Raw genomic sequence first — 12,500 nt, forward strand, 5'->3', positions numbered from 1 at the left:
ATATATATATATATATATATATATATATATATATATATATATATGTACATATACATACACACACACACACACACACACATATATATATATATATATATATATATATATATATATATGAATCTAGAAGACAAACGATGAACACCGATGTTAGCTTGACCACTGATGCTAAAGAAAACTAAGAGAATTTTCAGCAAAAAGAACTTTTTTAAATCTTTTACGACGCCAATTGTTTTCTCGGTGTTAGATTTTTTTTTCCATATTTTTCACTTTCTGATAATAAAAACTTGTTGTTCCAACAATTTTCACTTTTTGTTTTTGCATCGTAGAGAAAAAACAGGAACCAGGACGAGAAAAATAATCGTCGATCCGTGGGGGGGGGGGGGGTGACAAATCGCGATCAAATTTAAAATGAAAACAAACGGAGAAATTTATTTTAAGAATTTGTCAAGTTGAATGCAGTAACTGTTTTCCGTTCCAAGCCTGAAAATTAACAACTTAAGCGGTTTGACCAAATTTTCGGGAAAAAATCAATTGTTTTGCGTGCAGGCAGATTGTAAAAATTGTATAAAATTCCTTAAAAAACAGAAAAAAATTTAGTTCTTGCTACAAAATGCTGCTTAAAGCCAGTTCAAAACCAAAAGTATGTTTATTTAATCTAGCTGACAGTAAATTGGCGAGATTTTGATTAACAAATTACGCTCATGACACGTCAAAAAATTGGCAAAAATTGAAAGTTAATTTAAAATTTTTTTGCCGATTTTGCAATAACCATTACAATTACCTCAAAAAGTTTCTTTTCGGCAACTATTCTTTACTCAAGGTTCGTCAGCGTCCATTTAGGTCTTCATCGTTTTTTCTAATTAACGATGTGGACCTTTTGAAGCAACTGGTTATTGCTTTTTTGCACAAATTTGAAACGAAACTTTTTGTCTCATGAGCATGCTGGGATAGTTAGTTCTTAAAATCCAGTGGAACTGTTACCAGCAGAATTTGAAAAACATAATTGTTGTTTTGATAAAACTTACAGCCTCAATTTGTATAAAATAATAAGTAATTTTTTTGTTTTTTATTATTTCTGACAGTTTTTGCACTCTACCTCTATTAGTTTCCAATATTTAGGGGAACTAACTTTCTCAAACTAATCTCTTTTTTTTTCTGAGAAATACATACTCCACGAAATACACACAAACATACACACATACTAACAATCACCCAAGCCCAAGCACATACACACGAATACAAATACGAACACCGCCATAAAAACAACATTTTTAAAGACTTCTCTTTTTGGCAAGTTATCTATACTGAAGGTTCGCCACCGTTCATTTAAGTCTTGTTGATTTTTGTGGGAAAAAGGTGGGAACCTGTTCCCCAGAAAAATCAACAAGACTTAAATGAACGGTGGCGAACCTTCAGTATAGATAACTAAGGTCCACATCGTTAATTAGAAAAAACGATGAAGACCTAAATGGACGCTGACGAACCTTGAGTAAAGAATAGTTGCCGAAAAGAAAATTTATTTTTTTTGTAGTTGGGGTTTGTATTTGTGTGTTCGTGTGTGTAATGGGTGCGGCATGTGTGTTTGCCTGTGTCTGTGTCTTTCAAATTGCCTGTGTCTGTGTCTTATCTTTCTAGAATGTGCTAAGGAGTTTTTTTGTCTGCCGAAGAAAAAGCGGCATATTTTTGGTTCAAACAGTACAAGTATTTTTTTTCAATGCATATTAGCTGCTTTTGGATACTCCCAACGGCTTCTCTGACCGAATTTTAAAGTTATTTTGCCACTTTCAGAGGCACGTTGGAACGTTTTGTACTACGCACAGACTCGCACGAGCCATCATGTTTTTTTTTGTACAAAACAGCTATCTTTTTCCATCTATGCAACCATTGGCTATAAACAGGATGACTTTTCAGGATATTAAACGCCTCATTTCCAGTGGGTCTGCAGATAATTGAGAATTGTACTTATGACTTTGACAACACCACCCACGTCATTACTCTCAACTCCCTAATGACCATCAAAAAATTCCTGTAAGTAGTGATCTATAACAAATCTGGTAGGCATCATTGAGTAGTTTCAAACTTTGTTGCATTCATTTAGTTGTTGAATGTAGGAATCTGTTGAGACTTGACCGTCTTTGAAAAATATTTTAGGAATAATTTTTAGCTCCTTATTGCAACAAGATTGTGTTGTGCTGCAAAAAGATGTTCTTTTCGGACTGCAAGCTAGAGTTTAAAAATTTTTAGGTATTTTGTTCGGTTACCAGCTGCGACACCGTGATTTCTATCACAGACAAATTCTGTAGTTTAGTCTAGTGCTAAATAATTATCAAAGGTATCTCAAAATGAGACAATTTACCACGAAGTCATAAAACGGTTCTGGTATTTGGTAGAGCCTAGAGTATCAGACGAAATTCTGAATATACACCTTTAGCCAATCAGAGGCTGAGAAGACTCTATTCTCTTATATATAGCGATAGTAGGGCTGACTTTAGATAGATTAGATTAGATAGTGGCTATACATTATGCACGTAACTTCTCAATTGACTCCGGTGTTATGTACTCTATTCACCGTGATAATTAAAGCCTGAAGTCTACTTCGCGCCCAGAAATAAGGAGCCTTAACTCTCTATACTTTAAGGCTGTAAAAGGAGCCCAACTATGGTCTGCCTTACTATTCTTTCGATTATGGATGCAAGCTGCGAAGAAATGAAAAAAAAAATAGATGGTTTTAACTAAAGTTGCCCCTGTACAACTTCACAAAACCTTCAGTTCAAAAATTCTAAAACTATTCTAGTTTGCTGGCTAATGCCGATTGTCGTCAATTTGTTAACAAAAATTAACTTTGTCTTTTGCGAAGGTCTGATCCCCAGTTCGACTTCCAAGTGCACTACCTGCTGCGTCGAAAGTTCCACTTGATTGACATCACAATGACTAATTTCACAGCCGGTGAAAATGTGACAAAACTATTAAAGTAAGTTGCTTTTAATTGCTCTCAAAAGAAGTTTGTAACAATTATATAAGTTCTGTTGGTCTTGTCTTTTTTAATGCAATTTTTTCTAGTACCGGCTTTACGTCTGATTGTTCATTTGTCTGGCCATTTGTCTTTTCGTCGTAAAAAACTAAATTGGTAACCCCTCACTTTTTATGATTTTTTTAATGAGGTGCAGCAATTGTCGCAATTTTTGATTTCATCGCAGAATTTCATCACCAATTGATTGACTTCACCGTGACTAGTTTCACAGCCGGAGAAAATGTGACAAAACTATTAAAGTAAATTGCTTTTAATTGCAATCAAAATAAGTTTGTAACAATTATATTAGTTCTGTCGGTCGTTTATAATAGCTGCACAACGACAGCTGGGGCTGTTTTTGGCCTTCTCTTGGTTTTTTAAAATTCAAAGAATTTTAATTGGATTGGTGCGCTGTCTTTTTTTAAGATCTGTTCACGCTTTCGGCTTTTTCACGTCAGTGAGAAGTCAAATTAGAGTGGTGATTTTGGTCAAACTGAATTAGTGAAGGAAGCAAAAAATCGAGTATGTTTCAGGCGTCACTTTATTCAAAGTACCTTTAAAATTGAGTGAGAAAATGGTCTTTGAACAATTTGGCTGTTTTTGAGATGGACTTTTTTTCAGGTGCGTCAATTTGACTTCTGTTTTCTGAGTTTTCTCTCCTTCAGTGCTTTATGACGGTACATTTGTGTTCTTATTGTGCCTATTTGCTTTTGCTTGAATTCATTGAGGGGCAGCTAAATTTTTTTTATGACTTTGCAACTATTTGTTGTCATAAAATATTACTAAATTTAAGATTTTGCCCCCTTATCTTAAAACTATCTGTTGTCTTATCACATAGTATCATCAATGGCAGGTCTGATTTGTTGCTAATAAGGCTCAAATGAACCTAAGTAATTGCTAGAGTTAATAGTTAGCGGTTCTCATGACTTTGACACTATTTTCTCACAAAAAATTTGTGTGAATTTTTGAGTTATGCAAGTATTTATTGTACATTTTGATGTCTTATCATTTAATCTCCATAAGGACAAGTCTTTGTCGCTGCCATTAGGTGAAGTTTATAGGTTAATCGTTTTTGTCCAAAGCTAGTGCTTTCTATGAATTTGACACTAAAAGTTTTCAATAATAATTATCAAATATTTGAGTTTTTCTCTTCAACTTTGTCGTCGGAACTTAGTCTCCTTATCAACAAGTCTCATTGGTTGCTAAAAGAGTTTTCATTAAAACAAATTATTTCAGTCCATATCTTTTGCTTTTTGTAACTTATAGGCTTGTTCGTTTTTTTTTTAAATATCTTAGCAATTTTTTTTAGTTTTCCTAGTTTTTGTTGTTTTTATTGCTGTCTTATCACTTAATCTCATTGATGACAAGTCTCAAAGGGGGTCATTGAGGACTCTAATGGTTGATGTAACTGTGTCCTTCAGTAGTTGTTGCGTTCTGTGACTTTTATACTCAGTGTTTTCTAAGAGTTTCGGCAAGTTTTATAGCGATTTTTAGTTATTTTTGTCTTACTGTTTAATATTATTAGTGAGAGTACTCATGGACATTCAATAAATTGACAGGTTGCTAATGACAATTAAATGAACATAGTAGGCATTTTGAGCTCATAGCAGTTGTTTTTTGATGTTGATCCTGTCTTTTCAAAAAAAAAACAAAAGGTTATTCTTTACTCTTGCTTGTTTTCGTTGTTCTGGTGTTATTTTATTGCTTAGTCTCATTCCCAACAGCCCTCATTTGCATTTTAAAGCGGAATCAAGGATTTTTAGGTCATAAATTATAACAATTTTTCGAATTACATTTCAGGACCTGTCCTGTTATGTTTCTTTTTCGTCATCAAGATTATTATTATTACGACCATCTGACGTAAGAACCACTTCAAATCTGCTTTTTGTTGATTCGTTCATGCAATTTCAATTGAATTGCGTAAGTGATGTCATTTTTCGACCTTATTGGAGCGAGATTTTTTGTTCATTTGCGTGATTAAATTTTTGGTCGCACTTGACTTACCTCACTCTCAATAATGACCTCTTCACTTTGAAATTGCTTTTTATATGCTTTAATTCGCAGAGATAAGGTCAAATGAGTGGGTTTCACTCTGATTGAAGGCTATTTAAGAGCAGCTAACAGGAGCATTATAAAGTTATACAGATTTTTAATCAAAATATAACATATCAGCCTTCAATGAAAAGACGAATTTTTTTGGTCTGTCTTATTTTACTGTTTTTTAGAGTGCTCATCTACGAAGCTAATGCGGCTCTTTTCTGGCAATTTTCCAGCTATGTTTAATGCATTTTTTCCCAATACCGTCAGTTTACCTCTGATTGCTTCTTTGTCTGGCAATTAGTTTCTTCGTTCTAAAAAACTGAATGGGCAAACCCTCGCTTTTTTTATGATTGTTTTAACGAAGTCCAACAATTGTTGCAATTTTTGATTCAATCGCAGGGCAGATAATGTTTTTAATGACCTAGATTAGTTTTGTAAATGTGTGTGTATGCATATGGCCATTAATTACCAATCATATCGTTTCTCAAATGTCTTTATAATGTTACCATTCGCATGAAATTATATTAAAGAATTAAACCATAATCAATTGTTGAGTTTTGGCGTTGTTTTTGTTGTTTTCTTGTTCTCCAGTCTCAGTACTGAGTTGTGCCATAAGCTTTAAGTTCCGAAACAAAACTAATGAAATGTTTGGGTGCTCTTAATTTAATTCTGTAGCAATTCATTTTTAGTCCAGTAGCCTTTTTCATTTTTTCGTTTTACCGATGTTTCGTCTGACTCTTTTGACTTTTGCTCCTCAATAACGGGATAGACAGGTAAAACCAGGATAGCATTTAGTGGTTGAGCAGATCATGTGGGAGCTTACTTTTTACTAGACTAAGTGTGCTATTTATTGAAGCCGTTTTGAGGAGACAATTTTTTGGTGTGAAGAGTGGTTCTTTATCGTAAAAAGTTTGACCTCATTCAACTCACACCCCCACTCAATCACCCCCTCCCAACACTCCCCACGTTCACAATCCGTTCCACCTGGCTGCTTGGACTACCTCTCGTCCGGCCCTCTTGAGGTACCCCATTGATTGATCACCCCGAGTGTTTGAATATCCAGTGTTCGATTGACATTTTTTTAGAATATATTTTTTGAAAAAAAAAACGTTTTGAAATTTTTTTGGAGTTCTTAACCGACGTCAGCTTTAATGGCTATTATTTAGGCGTTTTTTTGTTTTTTTACAATTCGTTATACGATTTTATCGCTCTTGTTAATTTTTGTTTTTTTATTAATTTTCTGCGTTTTTTAATTAAAATTATCAAAATTGTGGTAACAAAATTAAAAAAACACAGAGTCCACTATATTAGAAGCTGCCAAATTGAAGAAGGTTAGCGTACAATGTCATTTAGATTATTTGTGTCGAATTTTTGCGTGACAACCGTGAGAGAATAAGCTGAAAAAAGGCATGTTTTGGACAATTTTGGTTCCAAAATATTGAATTTTTAACAAAAAAAACAAAAAATTAACAAAAATTAACAAATATTCAACACTCAGTTAGTCACTATCACTTGGTTCACCAAGCTGTTAACTGACAAACCTTTATTGTAAATTTTGTTTTAAATCAGAAAAAAAATGTTTTATTCTGTATTCTTACCTCAAGGAAAAATCAATTTTTTTTACTTTCCTAATCAGAAAACGCAAGAATTGGACAAAAAATTAACAAAAAAAAACATATAAACAACAAACAATTACTCAATTTTATTTGTTTGACCAATTTTTGGCTGGATAAGTATTCTTGTCATTTCCTTTTTTGCACTTTTTTATCCAAAATTCGTCTTTTTCTGACGCAAAATGACTAAAAAAAACACCTTAAGCTCTCTATTCAAACTAATTTTAACCCTTAATTTCACACAAATTTATTTGGCCCCTAAAACAGTAATTTCCCGAAACAGTACTGAACGCATAAAATAACAGTAAAACCAGTTTTCAGACAAATTTTTATCCCGGAGTTCTTGAGTTTTTAATTCGATTTTCAAATTTTTTGCCCCCCCCTTCATTCTAAAGCAGTATCTTCAGTTCAACTTTACGTTAAACATCTCTCCATGATGGAAATTCAAAGAACTTACAGTTTCATTACTTCTCACTTAATTGTTAATTCAAACGTATGGGCAATCAAAACCCAGAATATTAATACCTCTTGTGTGGTCTCAGACTGACAAAAATTAAAAAAACTTCTTGCATTGGAACAAAAACTAATCAAATTCTTACTATCTTTTTCCACCATTGCCAAAGTATTCCCTCAGGTTAGTCACTTTTGCCTTTTCGGTCCTCGGTCCTTCATTAGTCTCATTACACTATAGAAAGGATTCAAAATTTTTTAAAAAGTTTACAAAGTTTCATTTATTCACCTCACCAGCGTTGCTCCAAAAATTTCTATCACTCTGACAATACTAAATTCAGAAAACAATTTTGCCAACCACGAAAAACAAAATTTTTTGAAAAATTTTACAAGTTATGGAAAGGGCACTTAATGAAGGCCTTGCCGGCTTTGCCACGCGGTGGACACCCCCCTCGTTAAAATAAGGGCATCTTTACTACTATTGTCAAAGTCAAAACAGCAAAATCAAAAGCAACGGAATGAGCCGCTAAAGCCTGCAAGTTAAGCTTTAATGTATTAGGTTATCGGAGTTTACTAGAGCAATTGTTAGCTGACATTATTATTCTGCTTAATAGCTTGGAGTTTAAAAATTGAATTAAGTTTTGTTTTAGAAACTAACTGAAAAAGCACACCGAATTATAACAATTTTTGAAACTTGTGAAAGACTTATCTCAAATTCTCTTCTTTTTCTTTTTCAAACCCGATGTGCGTCAAGTGCGTCAATGGCGGCTATTTTCCGGCAATCTGCAGGCTATGTTTATTTGTTTTTGAGCATTGATGGTCATGTGTTCTGTCAAATGTCAAAATTTTGCTGGGAAATTTTTGATGTTCAGGTCATTCGTAATTTTTATTCTGTGAATTGAAATTGATGAGATGTCTTGCTACGTTTTTTTTAATTTGTCAGACAAAAATTAGTTTCGCTTTATATTATTTTACAACTTTTTCAACATTCTGCGACTACCTGTTTTTTTTACTTCTTTGGGCTACTTTTACTTTTGTTTTGTTCTGCCTAAAGTGCTGTCAAACAACTGTTGTTCCCAGAACCAATCTAAAATGGAAAGAGTCAATATAAAATAAAACGAAATCAAACATTGAAACGCGAGACACATGACGCAGATTCAGATGTTCGCTAATTCAATTTTGTTCAAATTAATTTTGATTTCCATGTCTAATATTTATTGGTACTGGTTTTAATCCTCGATGCATCCTCTCATTGAGAACAGCCTTATGTCTAACTTTGAAAACCAATCAGAATATCTGGCACTTTAAAGATAATGTTTGTTAAAGTATCACTTTTATTCTATTGGTTTTCTTTTCCTTTAATCCCAATTGGGGTTATGGGAGTCATGGTGGCTATTTTTCAACAATCTGCTGGGTATTTTTTATCAAACATTTTGTGAACAACTTACTTTTAAAAAACTTTTTGAAAGAGTCAGAATTTTTAGTAATGAGGTTTTTCTACAAGACTTTGCAATGAATGCAGCCATTTTGTTGAAAACATATATAATACACCAAAGACACATTTAAGATTTATAGACGATACACTCTCTGTAGATGATAGGGAAAACTAACAAAATTTTGAATAAAATTTATAACTGGGCACCATCAGCTCTCTTTTTGTATAAGGCTAACCTTTTCATTTCTTTATATATCTTTGTGGAGCATGATATATCTCAACAGTTTTGGTTGTCAAATTAGTAGGCGTGCAGCATGTGCTGAGAAAATTTTGAGCTGGATTCGGGAACACAATCAATATCAAATTTTTTACTTTTCTCTAAGCACATTTCAGCACTTCTTTCCCAGCATTTCTTGAGTAAGATCAGCAATGTAAAGCTTAAACTCCCAAAATTGTGCTGCGCAAAAATAGAGATAACTTTCAAATTTGGAGTCTTCAGAGCATTTTGCTGAAAAATTTGATTACCCTCGAAGCTCGATTACTTATTACATTTCAAACATGTGGTGAAAAGATGAACAAAAAGATATGCAACATTTTTCAGAATATATTGTAAAAGTTTTTGCCTGCCTGTTAACAACAGCAAACGTGCATTTTTGAAATAACGTATGTTGCTGTTATAGCAGAAAGAGTCCAAACTCGTTGATCAGCAGTCACATTGTGGACCCACAGCTGTTTGCCATGTTACGCACGCAAGTACTAACTTCCAACACCCCCAATGACCCAACAGACAACATCACGTAAGTCAGTTTAGACCAGTGAGACAAACTTCCTGTTTTTCTGAGTTAACCCCGACTTGTGTTAGATCATATAGCGGTGTGAACAGTCAAGTTTTTCGCAGTAAAAACTATACGTTATAATTCTATCAATAATGTGCGCAACCGCTGAATATAGGAAAGAATTGATTAAGTGGTAAAGTTTTTGTGACTCTGATGAAGTCTTTGCAAAGCCATGTCATCACTGATGGAAGCCAAAATTTGTGGCTTTAGCAGAATCGCGTAACCCTGCTTGAAGCGCACACTTCGTTTAAAAATAGCGGCGATAGCGATAGCTATTATTGCCTTTTATTGTTTTTTTATACAACCCAAGGAAGTTTTTTCGTGTTTAATTGCTCCTGATAAAAATTTGAGGCAATTATTGTAAACGTATTGTTCTTTTTAAAGCAAAATTTCTGCTTGACAGGTTTTTGCGCTTTTCTTCTAGAACATTCAGTGACTTCTCAAGTAACCGTTTCCAGCTTCACTTCTTCATTTTGAGTGGTTTCAATTGTTCTCATTCCAAAATGAAGTATGTGGTCAAAATAAAAAAGATTATTCACAAAGTTTCATTTATTCACCTCACCAGCGTTGCTCCAATAATTTCTATCACTCTGACAACACTAAATTCACAAAACAGTTTTGCCAACCACGAAAAACAAAATTTTTGAAAAATTTTACAAGTTATGGAAAGGGCACTTAATGAAGGCCTTGCCGGCATTGCCACGTGGGGGACACCCCCCTCGTTAAAATAGGGGCATCTTTACTACTATTGTCAAAGTCAAAACAGCAAAATCAAAAGCAACGGAATGAGCTGCTAAAGCTGCAATTTAAGCCTTAATGTAATAGGTTATCGGAGTTTACTAGAGCAATTGTTAGCTGACATTATTATTCTGCTTAATAGCTTGGAGTTTAAACATTGAATTAAGTTTTGTTTTAGAAACTAACTGAAAAGGCACACCGAATTATAACAATTTTTGAAACTTGTGAAAGACTTATCTCAAATTCTCTTCTTTTTCTTTTTCAAACCCGATGTGCGTCAAGTGCGTCAATGGCGGCTATTTTCCGGCAATCTGCGGACTATGTTTATTTGTTTTTGAGCATTGATGGTCATGTGTTCTGTCAAATGTCAAAATTTTGCTGGGAAATTTTTGATGTTCAGGTCATTCGTAATTTTGATTCTGTGAATTGAAATTGATGAGATGTCTTGCTACGTTTTTTTTATTTGTCAGACAAAAATTAGTTTCGCTTTATATTATTTTACAACTTTTTCAACATTCTGCGACTACCTGTTTTTTTTACTTCTTTGGGCTACTTTTACTTTTGTTTTGTTCTGCCTAAAGTGCTGTCAAACAGCTGTTGTTCCCAGAACCAATCTAAAATGGAAAGAGTCAATATAAAATAAAACGAAATCAAACATTGAAACGCGAGACACATGAAGCAGATTCAGATGTTCGCTAATTCAATTTTGTTCAAATTAATTTTGGTTTCCATGTCTAATATTTATTGGTACTGGTTTTAATCCATGATGCATCCTCTCATTGAGAAACAGCCGTATGTCTAACTTTGAAAACCAATCAGAATATCTGGCACTTTAAAGATAATGTTTGTTAAAGTATCACTTTTATTCTATTGGTTTTCTTTTTCTTTAATCCCAATTGGGGTTATGGGAATCATGGTGGCTATTTTTCAACAATCTGCTGGGTATTTTTTATCAAACATTTTGTGAACAACTTACTTTTAAATAACTTTTTGAAAGAGTCAGAATTTTTAGTAATGAGGTTTTTCTACAAGACTTTGCAATGAATGCAGCCATTTTGTTGAAAACATATATAATACACCAAAGACACATTTAAGATTTATAGACGATACACTCTCTGTAGATGATAGGGAAAACTAACAAAATTTTGAATAAAATTTATAACTGGGCACCATCAGCTCTCTTTTTGTATAAGGCTAACCTTTTCATTTCTTTATATATCTTTGTGGAGCTTGATATATCTCAGCAGTCTTGGTTGTCAAATTAGTAGGCGTGCAGCATGTGCTGAGAAAATTTTGAGCTGGATTCGGGAACACAATCAATATCAAATTTCTTACATTTCTCTAAGCACATTTCAGCACTTCTTTCCCAGCATTTCTTGAGTAAGATCAGCAGTGTAAAGCTTAAACTCCCAAAATTGTGCTGCGCAAAAATAGAGATAGCTTTCAAATTTGCAGTCTTCAGAGCACTTTGCCCAAAAATTTGATTACTCTCGAAGCTCGATTACTTATTACATTTCAAACATGTGGTGAAAAGATGAACAAAAAGATATGCAACATTTTTCAGAATATATTGTAAAAGTTTTTGCCTGCCTGTTAACAACAGCAAACGTGCATTTTTTAAATAACGTATGTTGCTGTTATAGCAGAAAGAGTCCAAACTCGTTGATCAGCAGTCACATTGTGGACCCACAGCTGTTTGCCATGTTACGCACGCAAGTACTAACTTCCAACACCCCCAATGACCCAACAGACAACATCACGTAAGTCAGTTTAGACCAGTGAGACAAACTTCCTGTTTTTCTGAGTTAACCCCGACTTGTGTTAGATCATATAGCGGTGTGAACAGTCAAGTTATTCGCAGTAAAAACTATACGTTATAATTCTATCAATAATGTGCGCAACCGCTGAATATAGGAAAGAATTGATTAAGTGGTAAAGGTTTAGTGACTCTGATGAAGTCTTTGCAAAGCCATGTCATCACTGATGTCACAGAATTTGTGGCTTTAGCAGAATCGCGTAACCCTGCTTGAAGCGCACACTTCGTTTAAAAATAGCGGCGATAGCGATAGCTATTACTGCCTTTTTATTGTTTTTTTTATACAACCCAAGGAAGTTTTTTCGTGTTTAATTGCTCCTGATAAAAATTTGAAGCAATTATTGTAAACGTATTGTTCTTTTTAAAGCAAAATTTCTGCTCGACAGGTTTTTGCGCTTTTCTTCTAGAACATTCAGTGACTTCTCAAGTAACCGTTTCCAGCTTCACTTCTTCATTTTGAGTGGTTTCAATTGTTCTCATTCCAAAATGAAGTATGTGGTCAAAATAAAAGCGATTATTAGCGGCTGATTCTTAAAACCGTTGTAACTTAGTAGTTAAGAAT

General features: G+C 33.8%; 1 protein-coding gene across 1 annotated transcript in view; it reads left to right on the forward strand.

The window, feature by feature from the left end:
• Positions 1 to 1,911: 1,911 nt before the first annotated feature.
• LOC142356686 (uncharacterized) overlaps positions 1,912 to 12,500 on the forward strand; it is a gene marked incomplete at both ends in the record, with an annotated part of 29,157 nt that continues 18,568 nt past the window's right edge. The window contains 4 exons of the mRNA XM_075408512.1: positions 1,912 to 2,028; positions 2,858 to 2,971; positions 9,229 to 9,345; positions 11,766 to 11,882. Coding sequence (XP_075264627.1) covers positions 1,912 to 2,028; positions 2,858 to 2,971; positions 9,229 to 9,345; positions 11,766 to 11,882 — 465 coding nt within the window. The remainder of the gene's footprint in view (positions 2,029 to 2,857; positions 2,972 to 9,228; positions 9,346 to 11,765; positions 11,883 to 12,500) is intronic.

The sequence above is a fragment of the Convolutriloba macropyga genome, unplaced genomic scaffold, assembly GCF_964194025.1.
Source record: "Convolutriloba macropyga unplaced genomic scaffold, txConMacr16.3 SCAFFOLD_2289, whole genome shotgun sequence".
NCBI lineage: Eukaryota > Metazoa > Xenacoelomorpha > Acoela > Convolutidae > Convolutriloba > Convolutriloba macropyga.